Source organism: Protopterus annectens, chromosome 6.part0, assembly GCF_019279795.1.
Source record: "Protopterus annectens isolate FY-2018-M chromosome 6.part0, PAN1.0, whole genome shotgun sequence".
NCBI classification, from domain to species: domain Eukaryota; kingdom Metazoa; phylum Chordata; order Ceratodontiformes; family Protopteridae; genus Protopterus; species Protopterus annectens.
The window spans coordinates 1,673,335,630-1,673,357,829 of NC_056737.1; the positions used below are offsets into that span (position 1 = coordinate 1,673,335,630).

Here is a 22,200-nt window from a genome sequence, read left to right on the forward strand (position 1 = left end):
ATGTCTCTTTAAACTGTAAAAATAGCTTGCTATAGTTTATGCACAGTCTGATGATGTGAGGTATTGCCAGCTATGCCAGGAATAGTAGAGCAGTGGATGTGTAGCATATACCAGCATAAGTACTTGGAGTTTTGTAAAGAATTGTATGTCATTTGTATATCAAAGTGATTTGTACAGATGCTTGTGTTGAAAAATGTATTTGTGAATCTGCGTGTGTTAAAATGTACCATCAGTGTGTCCTGCTGTACAGCAAAGAAATAGACATGTATGTCAGACTATATTATAACTGTTGAAATTAATTTATTGTAATAGAGGATATTAGAAGAAAAGAGGTTAATCCTATTTGTTTTTCTGACCACAAATGCATTACCAACAGTCATTTCTAATGCACTGAAGAACGCACTTTGCCCCACTGCATTAATGCTGTTGCTTGAATGTTTTCCATATGCTTTTAGAGTTGTTGCTAAATAAAATAAGTAAATGAACATTCAGTAATCTCATGGTATCCTGCTGCATAGTTAAAAGGGAGGACTTTATTCTTCTTAACCTTGTTGAGTTATCTGTAATGAATATGCATATATAAACTCATACCATGTTTTTATATCTTATAAATTCTCACACACACACATACACACACACACGCATACACACTTGTTACATGGACACACACTTGTTAGAGCCACATGTGTTCAAATGAAGCTCTCCCACAAATTGAGCACCAAAAGTAAACTAAACTCTCCAGAGCATTGACTCTGGTACAATGGATTAATTTTTGTGTATTTACACTCTGCACATTATCAGCATTTATCTAGCCTCTTTACATGTTAGTAGTAGTTTATCTGCACCCTTAGTGCATTACGAGAGCTACTGAAGTTTCCATGAACCAGCAACATTAACATTGTTCACTAAAAGCTAACGTAAAAGGCCAGATCCATGGTATAGAGGAGATCCTCATTTAATACAAGCAACCAGTGTTCACTTAGCAGGCCCAGTATCTTAGGAGTTAGTTGTGGTGGTGGGGAAGGAATAGCATTTTGCTAGCTTGCCATTCTGAGTGAAAGAATCCTTTTTTTGGCCTGTAGCTCATGTTGGAACCTGGTAATGCTATCTTGAGCAAAAGAGTAGGAAATGAATCATCAGATCATCCATGGATAAAGTTCCACATTGATATAATTTTGGAATGAGCAAAGGGCATAAACTGAAGAACCTCCCACTCCTGTTAAGATGACACCATACATGATTATCTTGGTGTCTTCTACTCCTGCACACCATATCTACCCCAAGCAATTTTCTATTTGTGAGGTCTCCATCCGGGAGTTAAAAAAAATTAAAACAGCACTATATATCACACACAAAAAAATTTAAGCCCCCCCCCCCAATCCCCCAAAAAAGAAACAGCACTGCCAATCTGCATCAGCCCTATAAAATGAAATTCATTCCTTCATAGGATCTTAGCAAGTTACTAGGCTGCTGGTCCTGAGGCCCTTATAAGCCTAGACAACAAATTAGCCCATGTTCCCACAAGTCAGTACCTGATCTCCCTGTCCAACAGAGACACAGGTGGAATCCCAGGGGTGTGTTTTCTTTTTCCCATTCAGTCATCCAGGTTCCTGTTAAAGAGGGATAATGAGGTACTCTGCTTGACATGGAGAGGGAATCTATTCCACAGATGCAGGTGTCTCTGGGAGACAAATATCGTCCGCCAGTAAGTCCTATTGATGTTGCAGACCAAGTTGAAATTTTGTATGCAGGTCACATGAGTGGAGTTTGGCTTGCAGATACACAGCAATTTCATCAAGGTGGGGTCAAAGATTGCTCTGTATGTCAGACATAGATCACCTCAGAGGAATCTGGATGTGACGGAGTACAGGGACAGGGCTTTTAGCATATCCTTGTTGGATAGATTTTTGAAGCTCTGGATTCTTCTGGTCAGGAACCTTTGTGGTTTCTCCAGCTGCTGCATGTGCTCGCAAGGTACATGCCGAAAGAGGCATTATACTCAATTATGGGCCTGATAAGGGAGGAAAGTGATGACTTCCTTGTTCCTGGAAAAAATACCCTTACTAATGAGGTGAGCCATGTAAAAAGCTCTGTGTGCAATGGTGGTAACATGGTGGTTAAAAGTTAGGTTGCTGTCAACTTGGGAGCCCAGGTCCCTCACAACTGCTTGCGTGCTTAGGACGTTGTTATTAATGTGATAATTTGTGGAGATGTCACTCTCCCCAAAGGGGTTGATAATGCATATTTTGGTGTTTAGTATGTGGCACCAGTCATTTGTCTGGGTGAGACCCTCTTGTAGTATGTCTACATCACTAGGGGAGTTGACGGCAGTGCCCAGTTTGCAGTCATCTGCAATCTTGGTCAGCCACAGACCTTTGGTTTTGGCTGCACCTCAGAGAGCTATATCCCAAACAACAGGGGTCCCAAGACTGATCTCTGGCATACGTCAGTCGTTATGGGTCTTCTACTTGAGGTAGCTTCCCCTATTTTGACTGAGTGAGTTCTGTGTGAGCCAGTTATCTACCCATCTTGTCACATATGGATTTATGCCAAACTGGGATAGATTATCTATTATGCCCAAATGGAAAATAGTGTCGAAGGCCTTGGCCAGGTCAAGGTAGGCAGAGTGCACTGTCTTCCCCTCGTCCATGGCTTTGGTGACTGACTCAAAGAAGTCTACTAGATTTAACATGCATAATCTCCCCTTGACAAAACCAAACTGTGTGGGATCAAGCGTTTGGAGGTTAATGTGGTCCATGATAATGCATTCCATGGCCTTGCAAATCAAGCTAGTTTGGCTGATGGGTCTATAATTGCCTGGATCAGTGGATGCTCCATCTTTGTGCAGAGGGATAACTGTGGCCATCCTCCGCTTGGATGGGGCAAAACTGGTACTCAGAATTAGGTTGAATAGGGTGCCTAATGGTGCTGCGAGTTCCTACCCGAGTTGATGCAGGATGCAGCCTGAGATGTTATTGTGTCCCACAGAAGGTGTGTTTTTAGACTTTGAGAGGGAGTTAAATTTGTTCCCAGAGATAAGAGGTTGAGGGGGCAGGTGCTGGGGATATCCTGGATTACTGATGGGGGGAACAGAGGGGTGAAGTTTTCACTGAACCTGTCTGCCATCAGGGTGGCTATATCCACGGCATTTGCATATGTGGTATCCTTGACTATCAGTTCTGAGCAGATTTGGGTATTTCCCCTTAGATTTTGGACATATGTTAAGAAGGCCTTTATTTATTTGACATTTGTTGACCAGGTTGGTCCAGCTGGGACAGAGCACTTTTTCAGTGGAGACCCGGGGAGAAAAGATCCAAAGTAATTACATACAACTGAGATTGAGTCGATTTACTAGTCAGTTAATAATACAAGAACACACATAGAGTATCTGTCAGCAGGAAATTTCAGCATGTGTAGGTACAGTGCAGAGTACAAGAAAAAACATACAGTAATAATTTCAACAAGGCAAACAAAAGTGGTTGCAGTGTAGTTATGTGTAAGTGTTTCAAAGCTTAGACATTTGACTGTTGACAAGTAATATACCAGAAAAAGAATAAACTGACAGAGTTAGAAAGAAGAGGAGGTTAAATAGCAAAAATAATTTTATAACACTATAGGTTAGAGGCAGTGAGGTAGGAAAGATAGTTTGCAGTGTTGAGATGAAGAGTAATTAGGAAAAGGTAGAGTTGCATTGATGTAGAAGAAAGGGGAGAGATAGAATAGCTAAAAGAGGTGGGTCAATGGGGGGGTGAGATAGCACTGACATAGTTTATTTTTGCTTAAGTGATTTTTTACTGCCCTTCTGAATTGGGGTTTGGGTCTAATGTGTTAGATGTTCAGTGGTAGTTTATTCCATTTCTCAGCAGGCTGATAGCAGTAAAGTTTTTTTTCCTAAATTGATCTTGGGTTTGTGAATGGACAGGAGAAGTTGATCAGAGCTCCGGAGTGTTCTTGCAGGGGTGTAGTGGGAGATGATGGATGTGATGCTGGGGCAGAAGGTAGGCTGGTATAGAAGAGAATGAATTATAGGTTATAGGGGAATTCTAACTAGTTCAGTTTCCTGAGAGCGAGGCAGTGATGAGATGAATATGGTAGTTCAGCAGCAAATTTAGCTACCTTGTTGTAAGTGAATCCTAGTTTATGTAAATTGGTGAGAATATGAGAGCTGTAGAGAAGGTTGGTTATAGGTAGACATGTGATAGAGCTATTTTATCTTATGATTGTCTTTAGTAGATGTGGCCAATTTGGACTCAAAGTTAGCTTTGGAGGATTTCTCTAATAACTTAATTTGCCTGTTTTTAGGCCAAGGAGAGATTGCTTCCAATTTGACACCTGTTCCTTCTTGGTCCTGGACAGCAAATTTTTCCTTTTGTTGTAGGGTTTATTTATAGCTGATGTCCACCAGGCAGGTTTACTCTTCCTAGAGAAGAAGACTTTTATCCTGTTCGGTATTGCTGAATCCATTCATTTATATAAATGTTTGTAAAGTACTTTGGTGTAGGTTTGGATATTAGTGCCATTCCTACTGTTGGAGAGGGGGCTGTGAAGCTGTTTAGACCTTCTTTCCGGAGGTTCTAATCAGCTTTGGAGAAGTTTTTGTTTAACCCTAACTGGGGGGGGGGGGTCTGGGGAGATGGTGACTTAGAAAGTGACTGCTTTGTGGTCTGATATTACCTGTGATGATGACATTGTGGGGATGTTGCAGTGGTTTCCTATGTTGGTTAGTACCAAGTCCATGATATTGTCCACTCTTGTGGAGGGGTCAACCAGCTGTTCCAAGGCATTGGCATTGACAAAGTCAAGTAATCTTTGACCATTTGTGTTCTGGCTCGAGTAGTTCTTCCAGTCAGTGGCTGGGTAGTTAAAATCGCCCAGGATATGGGTGTAGGGTTGAATATTAATAGATTCAAGGAGGTCCAGATAGGCAACATGGGAGTCCTGAGTCAAAATTGGGGGCCTGTAGCTAACTATGAGTTGAATAAGGGTCATGTCAACCATTAACTGCATCTGAAGCATCTCCTGTGCACCATACTGTTTGACCAGTCTGGAGGTGTGTATATCTTTAATATATATTGAAACACTTTGGGGTCTGTATGTATGATAGGATAAGTAACCAGGTAAAGATGGGGTGCTCTCCACAGCTTTGAACCAGGTGTCTATGACTGCACAAATGTCAGCATCTTCCAGTGTTAAGAATGCTTGCAATGAGTACAGTTTCATGTTGAGGCTCCTAGTTTTCAGCAGAATGACCATTAAATTGCATTTAGATGAGATTCTCATGTTGGTAGTTGTAACCTCAATACACTGCCTAAAAATGGCACTATGGGCAAGGCAAGAGCCTTTGCAAGGACCCTGAAGCAAAAGGGAGACAAATGCAGGCCATCTGTGGCAAAGCATCATGGTCTGCCAGTCATGTCTACCCAGGCTGACAGGTACTGGATCCCCTTAGAATGACACCAGAAACTAAGCCAATTGCTAGTGTCAACAATTTTTTGTTTGTGTTCAGCCATCATTCTGGGTGACGGGAGAATGTTGCTTAAGGCTAGTGGCATACCCGTCCGGAACATATATTCTGTGAGCTCGATCATGTCTCTCTTCATATAGTCCAGAGAGGTATGTCTCAAGTCATTCACACCAACATGTACTATGACAGAGTCATAGCAGTACTTGTTGAGGGACTTGAGTGCATGGGTGGTATGGCGGATTCTGGCACCTGACAAACAACAAACCGTGACTTTCTCCTTATCCAGCCTGGTGAGGGGCACATCTATGTGTCTCACAATGGAGTCTCCTGTGAGTAATATATTGGATTTATAGTTAAGCCTTGATGGCTGTGAGACACAGGCATATGTGTAGTGTGGTGGGCTGTGGAGTTTGCGTGTGTTTTTGTTTTGGAGGTCTCTCTTATTTAGGTATGTTTTTGTTAAGAACCTCTGTATATGTGGTTGTGTGTTGTGTTGGTGTGGGTGAGGTTTGATGTTTGTGCAGACAACCTTCTCAGTGCCAGGTATAGTGGCTTGTGAGGGAGAGAGCATAGGCTCCAGGTTTTTAATGTAATTGCATCTCTCACAATTTGTGTTTCTAGGTGGTAGTAAGAGAGGTTTGTCCTCGTACATGAGACAGTTGCTACACTGTCTCAGGATGCCCATATCAACCAGATTGATAGGAGAAACTCTAGGAAACTGTCTCTCCATATTTGTCAGAATTGATGAGGGGAATGAGCTAAGGAGACAAAGGTGGAAAGATCTGCGATGGGTACTAGTAGCTTGTGTTTCTACAGAGGCTGTAAAGAAGCTTCAATACCTCAGTATCGAGAGAGTGCTAGTATGGGAAAATTTGTAGCTGGAATACCTTGCAATGGGTTAAATCAGCACAGTGGCAGTGCACGACGCGCAAACACAAAGTTTTAAGTACTAGAAAAGATGGAAGAATGTAGATGCTCATATTCCTAACCAATCCTGCTAGCCCCTGAACTTTCACCCAGTACTCGTGCTAGTGAAGGTTCAGGCAGCCTCGTTACTCTCACTAACAGAGAAGGCAGGCCCCAACCAGCACAAGATGTCTGCCAGGAAACTTAGGAAGCAAAACAACAAGGCCTTGATGCAGCAAACCTGTATCTAGACTATGATACTTGATTAGAACACAGAAAACTCCCAGAAAATGCATAGAGAAGCACAGACAGAGTATTCACAACAGTAAATACAACTCTCGGTATGAAAAAAGCAGTTTGCAGTTAAATAATTCAATAAAAATGCAGTTACAGTAATGAAACACTACTTAGCAATGAAAATACAGTTAAAACAGTACAAAACAGTCCAAGAATGCAATGAATCAGTGAAAAATGTAGTAGATTAGCTGGATAGCATAACTATAAGCATTAGGAAGTGCAATTCAATGAAATAAAGGTTTAAAAAAAACGTATTCTGCTCTTGGAGCCTCAGGGAATTTTTGCTACGTCACAATGATGACAGTTTGATCATATGGCTTCGACCATATGACATTCGAACTTTAACAATTCAATAACGTAATATACACCTGTAGAGTTAGGGGTAGGATTAGATTTATATTAGTAAAGTGTGCTAACCCTAACCCTTTCCTTAGTAAAACCCTTTATGTACTATTACCACTGTGTTATAGAAAGGTTTAAGTTTAAAGATTGCAAAAGGGAATTTCTTTTTATGATCTTTTCTTTGTTTTTTTAAGTTTACAGTTAAGTGAATGTTTGCAAGGTTTTTGTTGGTGTTTTTTTCAGCATTTTTACCTTTCAGATATTCTTATTGTAATTGTGTGGATGTGTGTGTATATTTATACACACACCCACACACACACACACACATATATATATATATATATATATATATATATATATATATATATATATATATATATATATATATATATATATATATATATATAGATTTACAGATATATATAGATATATAGATAGATAGATGTACACCAAAGGATAAAAAGGTCACACAGACAAACCATTGAGTAAAATTGCAAGAAAAACTCAGCCAAGCTAGAGATTTCACTATATGATACCTTAAACAACCTGTACTGGAGGCCCATTGGGATTTATACAAATGATCCCCTTAAGGGCATCAAGTGTTTCAGCTACATGGCTTCTGATTGTCTTTGGCTTTTTTACTTTAAGTCTTTATGGTTACATTCAGGCCAGTGAAACCAAACCCTACTAGCTGTGGACATGTATTTTTTGGCCTTAAATATATAGCTGTGTGTGTGTGTGTGTGTGTGTGTGTGTGTGTGTGTGTGTGTGTGTGTGTGTGTGTGTGTGTGTGTGTGTGTGTGTGTGTCAGTGTCCGCGCACGTGCTTGCATACACACACACACACACATATATATATATATATATATATATATATATATATATAATAGGGTTCCTATCAGTTCGTTGAAATGTCAGCAGTTCAAACCCCATATGTTCGAACTGTGATGTTCAAAAACTGATTATCGCGAAGCTGCGGAATACCAAATTCTTTCCCAGGGAAAGAATTTGGTGGGCCATTTCTGTGGCTTCGCTATATTCAGCACTGTGGTGGAAAGTTACGGGTCGGGTTCAGGTAAGTGTGTGATTGTGCGGACGTTAGGGTTAGGGCGTGGGTTAGGTGAGTTAGGGTTAGGGTGCGGGTGAGGTGGGTGTGCAATAGTGACAGACTTTAGGGTTAGGGCGGGATAGGTGAGTGAGGGTTAGGGCGCAGGTTAGGTAAGTGTGTGATAGTGACGGACCCTAGGGTTAGGGTTTGGGTTAAGGTAAGTGGATAGATAGTAGTGTATGTACAGTTTAGTGTAGGGTTAGATGTAGGATTTTAAGTGTATGTGTGTGGATTGCTGTTTTTTCGTGTGCTTGTGTTGTGTGTGTGTTTCTTGGAACAACGATTTTTTTTCCCTGGGAAAAAAATCGCTGTTCTAAGACTTACATGTTTTTGTACTTTGAGGTTAGAAGTTCGAACATATGGTGTTCGAACTTCAGCCATTTCGTTGAAGTGATACAGACCCTATTTAATATACATTTGTGTGTGTGATGCCAATAACCATCTGTATTAACTGGTAGGAGAGAGTATGATCTTAGAATATGAAGAAGTGCAGCAACTCTGTGCTTTGTAATAAGTATGGCATACTTGAATTTCAGACTGAAATATGAAGCAGAGCATTTAGGGTTCTACTGTTTTTAAGTATGTGTTTTCTCATTAATTGACTACTCCTTAAATTCCTGTCCCAGATCCCAGTACAGCATCTTTTTATAGGAAAAATGTTTTTAGAACAGGAAATGTTTGTTACATTAATAACCTTAAAATGTATTCATTTTATTACCTTTCAGAATGACAGGCAGGGAATTCTTCACTCGTTTCCCAGTTCTTCATCCTTTCTTGCTGAAGCAAATGGAAACAGTGTCTTCTACAGTAGACAGGTAAAAATATGAAAATGTCGGCAGAGCAGTAAATGTCATATTGCATACCTCTCAACTATCCAGATTTTCACATAATGTACATATTTTTGCATCATATGTTTGGTCTTTTTCTCATACATTTGCAGTTTTCTGGCAAATCACTGAGAATTAAAGTCACTACATAATATTAAATGTTAACAGATATTTCAGTTTCAGACTTCATAACCTTTGGAAAATACATAATAATGCAAAACCTGTTATTCTACCAATTTTCTAAGCTTATAGGAGCAATATTTAAAATCTGTCCGCATTGTTGGGCCTTTGCCCCCCATTATTTTTGTCTTTGTCCAGATTTCTTGCACTGAGAGGTTGAAAGGTATGCTCATATGTCTACTCTGCTATTTTGTTGCTTAACTTTTAGCTGCTTTTCCTTATTATCTTGCTTATGCCAGATGCTTGTTACAGGGATACTGCCATATTATTTTTTGCATGGCAGAATTTTATGTAATAAGTGTTTTGGTGGCTGCCAATTTCAGAGATCATAATGTTGTGTTATGCACAGATTGTGTCTCAGTAACAGAAATGATTATCATAACAGTTATCCCAAACAAGAGGGCTTTTGGCCAAAACACAAACTTTTAATATACAGATTCTGTTTGTAAAATAGCAATTGGGCTGCATTAACATGATTTTTTCCCTTGTTAGGTCTGCCACCCTTCTAACACCCCTGAACTTTCTTCAATATGGGCCTATAACCATGTGCCAGAGGACTTTTCACCTATGCCCTACCCCATTTTCCCCCCACCCCTGCAGTCCAGAGAGCAAATGGATTGGGGGATCTGCTGATGTATTGCCTCGCCTTTGCAGTAACCCAGTCAAATACCCCATCCTAATCGCTATTAAGACTACACCCTCTTTTCCACACATTTGAGGCTTCCACCAGGAATCATATGTTGAAAATCCTTGAAACTGTCTTCCATCTTTCCTTCCCTTCCTAGATGATAATGCCCATTCCTTTCCTGTCTCTCTGCCAGTCACCAAGATTGGTTGGGCTGTAGTCATGGCTTTATCCCTCTACTTAACCAAAACCACTGGTATGATTTTTGAAGCTGCATATTACTGCTTTTATGATTAGTCTTTTTCCTCCTTTAAAATTTGCCTTGACAAAATGCACATTAGCACTTGATTCCCTTATCACTGTGTAAAACAAGATTACAGTTTTGAGAAAAAGTGTGCTACAAATAATTTATTCAATGTAAAATTGTAAGAAATGGAATGCAAAGGGTGTGCAACTACTGTGATGTTGGTAATTTGGGATAAAGCTGTGGAAGAACCTCTTATTTTGATGAAATGTAGAGTGAAGTTGGTTGTGTTGTGGAATCTAGGCCTGATCATGACAGTGGAATTAAAGGAGAAATCCAACCCAAAGTCAAGTTTTTTCTTTCCAAAAAGTGATTTTCCTTCGCAGAAATCCAAAGCTAAATACATAAAGCATAATTTAATCATTATTTCATTTGTTTTACATCTGAACTTGCTTCTGTTTGTCTTTCATTCTTGTTCATCGTTTACATAATGAAGGCTACTGTGGGTGGCAGTGTAATTAAGATAGATCACTGATTCCAACTACAGTGTCATTAAGAAAACAATGTCTCTTAAACATTGCCATTTAAATGTGCCTTATCAGTTAAGGATTGCCAGTATTACACCTCAGATAAGCAGAAGCAAGGCTTTCAAGTTTTGTTTTCAGAAGCAGATAAACAAGAAAACACAATTTATACATTTTCTGTTCTTTTTTTGTTGTTACATTTTAATTCTCTTTCCTTTTAGTCAAAGACCAGAGCCACAAAGAAAGAAAATAGTTTCATCTTATTTTTCTTATTTTGATTTTTTTGTATTTTTTTCTGTAAAAGTGCATGTTTCTTCTGGGGTTTTGTCACAACGTTTTTGCATTGCATACAGTGTTTTGTTGAGACAAGTTAGTGAGTTTGGAGAAGTAAGATTAATTTATTTATTTATTTATTATTGTTTCTTAACTGGGTTAGTCCAGCTGGGCTTGTGGTCCATTTTCAGTGGAGACCAGAGTATAAAATGCAGAAATTTGCAGCATTACAAAATATAAAGTACAGAAATTTGCAAACTTACAAACATACAAAAGACAGAATTACAGAAAGTTGCCACACTACTAATAGATAAATGTGAGTTATATATGCCATTATTAGTCTGTACAGCAATAACAGTTTTACAATAGTATATATACTGGTTTGCAATTTAGAGGATGTCCATTTGGGAATATGAGTAAGATAGGTCAACGGCTTACATGCAAAACTTTTGGAAAGATGTACAGAGAAAGACCTATGACATTTTGTTAAATTTGGCAAAGAAAAGATGATTTAGGTGTGGAGTTAGAGGTGTGGGTGTTTTAGGTGGGAGCATGTGAAGGACATTCCCATTTGGAGGCAGATGGGAGAGAAGCATGGATTTGAAGTTGTTGTGGTTTGGTATGTTACGTAGTGGTGGGGGGAGAGCGTTAGCGTTCCACAGTTTGGCTATGGTGTGTGATAGTAATAGTTAGCCAGGTGGGTGTAGGGGTTTGTGTACATGTAGGAGGTTTTGGCCTTTGGATCTCAGGGTGTGACTAGGTGTGTAGGGTAAGAGAGGGACATTCTGTTGGTTTGAAGATGAGTTTGTGGGTTGTTGTAAGTTGTAGGTATTTAGGTGTTTGGGAAGTTCCCGCCTGTTTAGTGTGTGTAGGGAGTGGCAGTGATGAGAAGAGTTCTTAGAATTGGTTACAAATTTGCAGATTTTGTTGTAACAAACTTCCAGTTTGGAATGGAGGCCAAGTTGTAGGTTGGAGAATAAGGTAGCACCGTACAAGAGAGAGGAGAGAAGAAAAGGTAGATGCGAGGGTTTGACAGGAGGAGGGACTAAGGTAGCAGTTATGTCTGTAGAGGAGACTGACTTTCTGGTGGGTTTTTTTGATTGCAGAGGGGATGTGGGAGTCGAATGTTAGGTTTTCATCAATGGTAATGCCAAGTAGCTTTATTAATGGGAACAGTTTCTAGAGGAGTGTTATTTTGGCTTTTGATAGAAAATTGGTCTCTGTTAAATTGGGAGGTTTTGGTGGGAGTGAAATTCATTAGTTTTGTTTTGTTAGTATTTAGGGCTAGGTGATGGGATTGCATCCATGATTCTGTCTTGGAGAAGGCTTATTCGGGTATTGAGTAGAAGTTTGGAGGGGCAGGAGGCTGAGCAGATGATGGTGGCGTCATCAGCATATTGGATTACTGAGGCGTCAGGGATGGAGTGGTGGAAGTTGTTGATGAATATGTTAAAGAGGAGTGGGCCCAGTACCGATCCTTGAAGAACTCCTGTGGGTGTAGGTAAGAAAGGGGAGGTTGATTCTTTCCATTGCACAGCCTGTTAGAGCATGGAAAGGTAGCTGGAGAACCAGGCTAAGGTTGAAGGAGATAGGTGCAAGTGAGAGAGCTGGGACAGGAGTAGGGAATGGGAGATTGTGTCGAATGCCTTTGAGAGGTCAACAAATAGGGAGGATGCGTATTTGCCGCTATCATGTGCTAGGTTGACTGTTTCAAGGAAGGAAAGGAGGGCTGTCATTGTGCTGTGGCCAGGGCAGAAGCCGTGCTGGGTGGGAGAGAGGAGTTTGTGCTGGGTTAGGTAGGGCATGATCTGGGAGTGGATGTTTTTTTCTAGAATTTTAGAGAGAGGTGAGAATAAAGCTATGGGTCTGAAGTTGGTAATGTCAGTGTTCTTACCGCCTTTGTGGAGAGGGATTATGAATGCATGTCGCCAGATGGTTGGTATATAGGGCTCCTGAATGGATCTATTTATGAGAATGGATATGGGATTGGCTATTGATTCGGCTGATAGTTGAAGGAAATTTGCTGGAAGGTTGTCAGAGGCATTGGGGCATGGTTTTAGCTTTTGGAGTAGTCTTTTTATAGTGTTGGTGGAGACAGGTTTAATGGAGAACGGGGGGAGGAGGAGGGTGAGAGGGGGGATTTGGGGGCAGGGTGAGGGGGTTGCATTGGTTGGGTGGGTTGAGGTAGGTGGAGGATAATTTAGCTATGCAATCAATGAAAAATGTGTTGAATTTAGTGGCTGTTTCAAGGCTTGAGAGGTTAAGATTGATGCAGGGGTTGGTATTATTACTGGGGTTGAGTATTGAGGAGATGGAGGTCCAGAATTTCTTTGGGTTGTTTGAGTGCTTGGATTGCAGATTGCATTAGTAGTTTTTGCAATCTTTTGTTATTGATTTTTTGGCTAGGTTACGTAGATGTTTATATTCTTGGTGGGTGCTGTTTTTTTTTTTTTGTTTTTGGTACAGTTTCCACTTTTTGTTTCGTTGATTCATTATCAGTTTAGTTTCTTGGGATAGCTAGGGGCAGGGATTAGTTTTGATGCGTTTGGTTTGGAAAGGGGCTAATTTATCAAGTAAGGTAAGGAAGGTATGGTTAAAATATGAGACAGCGTTATCTAGTGGAAGGATTTTTAGTGGAGACCAGTCAGTAATCTTAAGGCATTCAGAAAAGATTTCGGGGTTGAAAGAAGCTAGGTTACGGGATTGCTTGAATAGGTGTTGTTTTTCTATGTGAGAGGGTAGGCTGTCTATGAAAGCTGGTAAGTGGTCGCTTAGGGGGTCTGGTATTATACCGGCATTGGAGATGTGGTTGGGGTGGGTTGTTAATATCCAAACTATGATGGTACCAGAGGTACCATCTTTATGTGGCCTGGTTGGGAGGTTTATTAGTTAGGTGAAATTGTACAGGTTGATCGAGTGAGTTGGGGTATCTAAGAGGAATGAGGCCCAGTTAATATTTATGTTACCTAGAATGTAGGTTTCATTTTTGATGATTGAGCTAAACCAGAAGAGGATGTCTTCTAGAGTTAATATCAAATATTCTAATTCTAGCTACAGTATTGAAAACTGTGAATGTAACACATAGCATCTATAACACCTGTCAGTCACAGGGGTCAGATTTATCTTCCTTTAAGACTGAACTACAGCTGTTACTTTGAAAAGAACAATTAAATCAGCTGCATTTTCAAGCCTATTATTCAAACATTCCTTAAAATGCTGCATCAGAGGTGGCTACTAATGAAAATCAAATGAATCAAAGTAGATAAAAATCCAGATTGATGCTGACAGTCAAAATAAGGCAGTCAGAGTATTGTTGTGAGCTGATGAGAAAGAAAACCACAATAAATGATGCTTGCTTTTACAGGTTTTGCTGCTGGTGCACTTGAAGATGTTAATGTTTGACTTGATATATTCATCTGGTCAAATTGAATAGTTATGTATAGAGTCCTGTGAGGTCAATAAAAGCAGAATACTAAAGTAATAACATGTTTGTTCACCTTTAAATAGATGGCTGAAATACTTGATAAAGTACTTGAAATGTATGGCTGTGTGGTGTATGTTTAGCAGCAGCTGTTTTCCCTTTAAGACAAGAAGAAGAAGAAACTGGAAAGTGATTGGGGATTTGAAGGAAGAATAAAATGTTATTTTCCTTGATTTTGTTTAAAGCAAAATAGTGTTATGGATTGGGATTACAGAAGTAATATTTATTGAAAATGAATAGAGGTTGCTGCTAATCTTGGTGAGGAAAAAATACAGAAAACCAAGGATATTATTGGTGCAGCTTATCTTGTGGTTCAAGCAAGAATGGGTCTTGTAATAGTTGTGGCAACCAGGACAAGAGCTGACCTGTCTTTGCCAACCATGACTTTTCATTGGCTGCGTTGCAGCAGAGACTGTCATTTTTAGATGCTGTAAAGGTACGTAAGTGTCCAAAATCTTACATTAAAGTTACCCTTTCCAGCATCCTTGAAGTGGTTTGTTTTCGTGGTTACATTGTATGGAGGTGGAAAAGACTGAATAATCAGGGCCTTTAACAGTGGTGGATACTGTGACTGGCTCCTCGGGAGTGGAAAACAAGTAGAAAGAGCCAGGTGGCTTAAAGGAAAGATTAAGATTGATTAGGTCTTGACCTCTATGTTGTATTGTCTGGGTAGAATTTATAGAACTTCATGAAGTTTTGCTTCTTGATTGTATTTGTAGTGGTATGTGTTAGAAGACAGAGTGATTTTTCTGTCTGTGGATCAACTAGATCCTGCAGGTGTTCATCATGTCTAATTGCACTAATGGTCACTCTTACAACATGCCAGTTGTTTCAGTGTTTATGTACCAGAATTCATCATTTGAAAAATAGAATAAATCTGTTCTCTTGCAGTTGATAAACAAGTATGTAAGTTTGTATCTCTTAAAATTTGAACAGATTTAAATGGCTTATCGAACCTGTATCTGAGTAGGTTATAGAAATGTGAGTTGAGAATTATTGTGTAATTGTTTATTTCTTTTTGATTTCCTAAGTATTTTTTTAAATATTTATTACATTTTAAATTACAACAAATGCAAACAATTATCATATATCAGCATATTAACCATATACAAGTGTGTCTACAACAAGACTGTAAATTGTATTGTAGTGCACAGTATGTTTTAGTAACTGTAAATTTGTCTGTTAAAGAAAATAGCATTGTCCAGCATTTCTCTATGAAGTAGTTGACTCACTTTTCCAGCGTTTTGAAATCAGTTTTCTGACAATAGGTAACCTCCAAAGGAGAGGATATTGTGACCTTGGTAATCACTTGGGAATTGGAGCTTTAAACAGAACTAATAGATTAGATAAGATAAGCCTTAAGCCTGCAGGAAAGCTTGAACATGTTCCCTCAAAGGAAAATTACCTTACCATTAGGCACCATATGTTGCCTGTCAGCTTTAGCTGTAGATTTACATCTATAGCAATCAATGTTTTCCTTCTTATAAATGGTTTTAAATATGTAGAGTGCAAAAAATATTTAAGAGTCTCCATGGGAAAAAAGCTCCCAGAATAATTAAGAGGTAGTTTTATGTGATTGAATTATATTTTTATCAGCTGAGTTTAATGAAGAGCATCTGTATAGCCTAGTTGAAGTAATTGTCATTTACACAACATTTATATTTTTCATTGGTTCATAAATGATAATAAGATTTTCTGTTATCAATATTAACTTCAAAATTGTTAAAAAATGGTTATGGGAGAATAAGTATTGTTTGCAGTTCTGCAACATGAGACAGTTATTCCTATCCAAGTCAAACTGGCAGGTTAAATAATCTTTATTTAATGCTTCAGTTTCTTTTAAGAACTGATTCCATTAAAGCAAGTTTGTCTCTTGGAAACTCAGCATTTCCTCTAAATTAAAACTATCCATATATTCAGATATGAAAGTGATAGGAAAATGGGTTAACATTAGGGTATTTATAAACAATTTTTTTAATACTTTCAAAATATTATTAATATAAATATAATTTGTTGGATGTCTAAATGTTTAATAAAAAATTAGCATAATTTGATATTGGCATTTATAATTTGGTATATAGACAAAGTAACATTGTTCTCATAACTTTCATGAAGTCTCTTACAATTAGCTTAATAAGTGGGATCCAACTAGTAAGCAACTGCTTTAATAACTGAAGCTAATGCATACATTTCAAGGTCCAGAAAACCAATATCGCCATTCATCTTTCCTATAGTATGATGAAATAAGGCTATTTTGGGATTACCAGGGTACCATATGAATTTCAGAATAAACATTAGGTTGCTTAATATAATGTTTTGAAGGGTGTTACAAATTGTTTTACATAATATAAAGTATTTTGGGTAATATAACTATTTTAATCAAAGTTAATCTTTCTTCCATAGTAAAAAAATCCATTTACATATTAAAGTCCTAATATTATCCAAAATTGAATCATAATTTATTTGAGATTGCCTGTAAGAACTATACATAAGTAATTTGTTTGCTTTTAACCCATTTGAATTTTTTATAAAGATTCATCAAAGTATCTCTTTCTTTATTAATTAATGTATTAGTTTTAGTTTGATTAACTTTTGAACCAGATATTAATTCAGAATAATTTAATGACGTTTTAAAATACTGAATAAAGAAGAATCGTTTTTACCTATGGTTAAAAGATTATCATCTGCAAGTTATTATTTATTTATTTGTCTTTCTTTACTGGGAAAGTCTGACTGGGTAATAGACATTTTCAGTGGAGGCGATGTTAGAAATCTCTATTTGCTTACATTGTCTTATATCATTTTCCAGGTAAACACACAGTAGTTACATTTTTATTTGCATTTATACACATACAGTACTTAAATTTATACATTCTAAGATTTTACAGAATTAGAAGTTAATAAAGAGAAAGGTCATGCCCATAGTTGAATCTTAGATGAATAATGGTCACTAACTTTGAAACCTGTTACATTATTATTATTTTTAATATAGTTAAAGAATGTTTCTATAGCTAAAGCAAATAAGAATGATGAAAGAGGGCAACCAGTGATTTTAAGGGATTGTGAATTAAAAGAACCTCATTTGACATGAGAGAAAGAACCTTGATATAAGTGAATTATAAGAGAAGTTAGATCACTGGAAAAGTTACATTTCTAGGACTTTAAATAAGACCATTTTTTGAATAAAAGTCTGTTGTTATATACACTAATTACAGCTAATTATAATTAATCCATAGTTAATATAGTTAATTTTAGTTGATCTATTATTATTACTGTTATTATCATTATAGTAATAATTATTTTAATGTCCTAGTTTATGTAAAATGAAACTAGTCAAATCATTATGTATTACTGTAGGAATAGTCTTTTAATGTATTTGCTGAAATAAACATAAAAACATTATGATCAATATTTAGAAAATGGGTCTGAAAGAGGAACAGACAAGCCTGTCCTTATCCTGTTTTAGTAAAGGAGAAAGTAGTGTTTATTTCTATGAGGAGAGGATAAGCAATGTATTTTTGACTTACTTTGTGTAGTAGATAAGGCCTCTTGAGGTAACAATTTATATAATTCAGAAATAATGCCATCATACTTAATGGCTGTTTTATCCTTAGATTTTTTAATGTATCTATAATTTCTGCCAGAGTAATCATGTTGACCTGTTCCACTGACAACATTTTATGAATATTATTAGTTAAGAAGTCTCAACCAGTTTGCCACCCCCCCCCAATTTTTACTCTGTGTTAATTATTTCATAAGTTCTAAAATGCTGTAAAATGTGCTTTGCATCAGTGAACTTTCTACTACTACCTGGTAGAGAACTGGAACTGTTGTGATTAGATCTAGTCTACTTTTCTGACCCAAGAGCTAATCTGTGTAATCCCCTAGGCATTAAAGAAAATGAATATAATTTAACTATTTCTAACCCACTAAGAGACTTTATGTTGTAAGATTTTCTAGTATTCAACATTCAGAGATTCCCTTTCTGATAATAACTCCCTTTCCTTTCTGTATTTTTAACTTCATTTATCAATCTTGTCTTGTATACCAGTTCACATTCCTTTCATTATAATACTATGTTGATATCCTTCCAAATAGATATGCCTTCATTGAATCCTATATCTTTCCCTCAGTTATCTTGCCATTGTTATTTTGTTCAAGAAATTGCTGATTTTCCAAAAGGAACAATTCCTTAAAACCTTTAACTTCAAAATATAAGTGGTAACCCTGTTAAAAAAATAAGTTTCCTTTGATTAACTACTATTGATAAAATAATAATGGTGCTGTCTGAGATAGGACAATTGATTACTTTAACTTGTTCTAACTTGGATACTAAATCACTGAAGACATAAACTCTGTCAATTCTGAATTGAGTGCCAAGCCTGTAGGAATAGTGGGTAAAAGGTTACGAGTTTGCTTCAGTAAAGTCATTAATATCAGTAAAATTAATTATATTGGTAAAGTTCCTTTAGCTGATGCATAAATCCTAGGTTTATAAGTGGCTCTTTTTCTAACCTTATGTTGTATCCTTAGCATTGAGAGTGCAATTAAAATTGCCAGTTAAAATAATACTAACCTGCAGTAGTGAAGTAAGGTGATCCATGTGTTTTTTGGAAATCTTGGCACCTATTCCCAGGATCCAGTACATTATCTCTTTTTATATTCAGTATTAAGAACATACAATATATCATTGTCATCACAAAATGAATTAATTACTTTGGACATAATATAATTTTTTTCATAGAATTGCAGCAACTCTCCTCATGTCTTTGAAACATGAAGCAAGTAAGACTGAGTAGTCTCTTGTATGTAACCCAAGTCCTTCTGTGTGATGTGCACTTCTTGTAAGACAGCAACTTGAATATTATGCAGTGCAAGATGTGTAAAGAGGCTAGCCGTCTTCCATTAAGTCCATTTATATTCAGAGAAATGCATTTAAGCAAGCCATTTTATGGTGATAAGAAATGTGAAAATTATGTGAACCATTTCATATTTATATGTCAATAAAACCAATATTTTAAAGCCATGCTCTAATAAGACCCAGAATATTGATTTTAAGAATAGTATAACTGATGTAGCCACAAAAAATATATACTACTAGAAGGATTAATCAAAATCAGTATTATATTATACCCATTCTTTTCTATCCAAACCACCTTTCTTAACTGGACACATGAATACCAAAATGGAAATCTGCCAAGTAGTATGAAAGTAGTTTAAGGGGAAAAAAGGGGAAAAAACTGAACATAAAAAAGCTGCAAGATGAGCGGCAATATAAATCACACACCAAAACAAAATTAATAAAAAGAAAAAAAAATTTATAGACATGACTTCCCCAAACTGTCTGACCATTACTTAAGGATTGTATGTTTCTGATGATAATGTCACAATAGCATTTAAATGCAGTTACACTTTATAATAACATATAAGATTATCTCAGTCCTTATAATCTGTGTTCAACTATGTTTATAAGTCACAATCCACTAACATAGTCAGATATGTAACATACAAATATAAAAAGATCGCTCTGATGTATAACTCTGTTTATTCCAGATTCCAGATTTCAAGGAGCTCGAACAGGACTAAATACTGATGATAATAATAATAATGATGAAGATAATAATAAATAGTTGTAAACTATAAAACATCTCAATATTAAGGATTAAACCAAAAGCTTGTAGCTGTTAAAAGTTAATATAAAACACTGTATGAAGAACTTTGTAATCAGACCCACTTCTCATGTTCAACTGAGTAAAATTATAAACAAGTAGATATGTATCTATATGCATTTAATACATGTATATATGTACATGCACATTCACATACATATGTGAACTTCCCTTGAAAATAAATACTCATAAATGGGATTAAAATAATACATTAGATATGCCTGTACACACAGCTATAGTAGCTCCACAAAATCTCTTGTTTTGATGTATATATCTGCTCTTCTTAACCCTGTCATTGTAGATGATCATAAGAAGATGTGACTGAGGAACTAAAAAGGCTCCCACATACAGTAGAGAAAACAAAATGGGGTATTTATATAGATGCAAAAAAGCAGACACGCAGAGCTATTAATCAGTTTAAATATAGTATAGTTAAGTCAAGCCATGAGAACAAATTAAGTTTACTGTATAGTAATTTATTTATTTGTTTATTTATTTATTTATTTTACATTTATTTACTGGGGAGGTCCAACTGGACAGAGCTGTCCATTTACAGTGGAGGCCCGTGGAGAAAAACTCCAGAACAATTGCTAACATACTATACATAAGATGTTTACATGAGTATTGTGGTTTAAACATTCAGTTACAAAAATATAGCAGATAACGTGATTGCATAAGATGTTTACATAAGCATAGTGGTTCAGACATACATTTAAAAGTATAGCAGGTAGTAACATATGATTGTTGTTCATACAGTATGTTTAGTAGAGATAATCTTGAAGATGTACTGAAGATAAGACAAGAAAGGAAAAAACTAAAAAATACTAGCCAGATAATCTTGAAGATATAATGAAGATAAGAAGAAAGAAAACTAAAAATACTAGCCAGTTTGTCAAAGGAAGAAAATATAGACAAGTTCATATAAGGTGCACTGACATTTTAAGGGAAAGCTTTTCAGCTTAGTCTATGGGAGAGTGGGTATAGATGGGGCAGAGTAGGTGGTAGTGAGTTGGTAAGTAACGTGTAATAATATATAGTGCATCTGTGGGAGTTTTAAAGAGGAGGTTGGATAGTGGGTAGGGGAAAGGAGTTAGAATGTGTCAGCCAGGTGCTACGCAGTTACAAGTAACGTGTGATAATATATAGTGCATCTGTAGGAGTATTAAAGAGGAGGTTGAATAGTGGGTAGGGGAAGGAGTTAGAATGTCAGCCAGGTGCTAGGCAGTTGCATGTCCAGGAGTTGTTTAGGTGGGAAATAAGCTGTTTTTTTAATGGTTTTGTTAGGCTATACTGTGATTTGTAGTGGTAGGGAGTTCCAACTCTTGGCAATGTTGCTAGAATACAGGGAGTCACCAGAGTTGTAATGGCTTTTGGAGATTGCGATTAGTGCCTTGTTAGTGGATCTAAATTCTCGGTTATTGGAGTAGAGGGTGATCAGGTCTTGTAGGGGTGGAGTTTTGTCAGGTTGGCACAGTATTTGGTGAGGTAGAAGAAGTTGGTTTAGGACTAAGGTGTTAGAGTTCCAGCCAGGAAAGCTGCTTTAGGGCCTGACAGTGGTGGGTGCGGTAGGAGGAGTTTATTGGTGAATTTTGCTATTTTGTTGTAGCATACTGATAGCTTGTTTAAATCGCTCTTGTTTAGATTAATTAGGACAGGAGAAGCATACAGTAAGGTAGAGAGATGATGGGTACGAGCTAGGGTAACTTTACTGTTGCTGGTTAGGACGTTTTTACATCTGTAAAGAGTACTTAGTGTTTTGTTGATTTTGGTTATTGTATGAGTATGTGTTTGTCAAATTTCATATTATTGTCAATAATGACCCCTAGTAATTTGGTTTGTGTGACGAGGGAGATAAGGGTATTATCTGATGCAGAAATAGAGAATTGGGGAGTAGGTGCTGCTGCTTTGGAAGGATGAAAGAGCATATGTTGGGTCTTTTTAGGATCTAGTATTAGCTGGGAGTTTGTTAGCCAGGTTTCAATGGATGTAAAGGCTTCTTGGGTCTTGATTTGAAGTTGTTGGAGGGTGGGGGCAGAGCAGATTAAGGTGGAGTCATCAGCATATTGAACCAGGTTTGCTAGAGGGGTGGCTTTGTGAAGGTTATTTGTAAATATAGTGAAAAGTAGGAGTCCTAGGATTGATCCTTGGGGTACTCCTAGTTTTACAGGAAGTTGGGGGGGGGTTTCCACTGACCAGCTTATTGGCGTTGGGAGAGATAGTCTTGAAACCATAATAGAGTGGGGGTAGTTAGTTTTAATTCT

General features: G+C 37.3%; 1 protein-coding gene across 1 annotated transcript in view; it reads left to right on the top strand.

Moving 5' to 3' along the window:
• Nucleotides 1–22,200, top strand: part of THADA (THADA armadillo repeat containing) — a 3,943,996-nt gene that overhangs the window by 1,539,043 nt on the left and 2,382,753 nt on the right. The window contains exon 27 of the mRNA XM_044073699.1: nt 8,842–8,931. Within this exon, the coding sequence (XP_043929634.1) occupies nt 8,842–8,931 (90 nt within the window). The remainder of the gene's footprint in view (nt 1–8,841; nt 8,932–22,200) is intronic.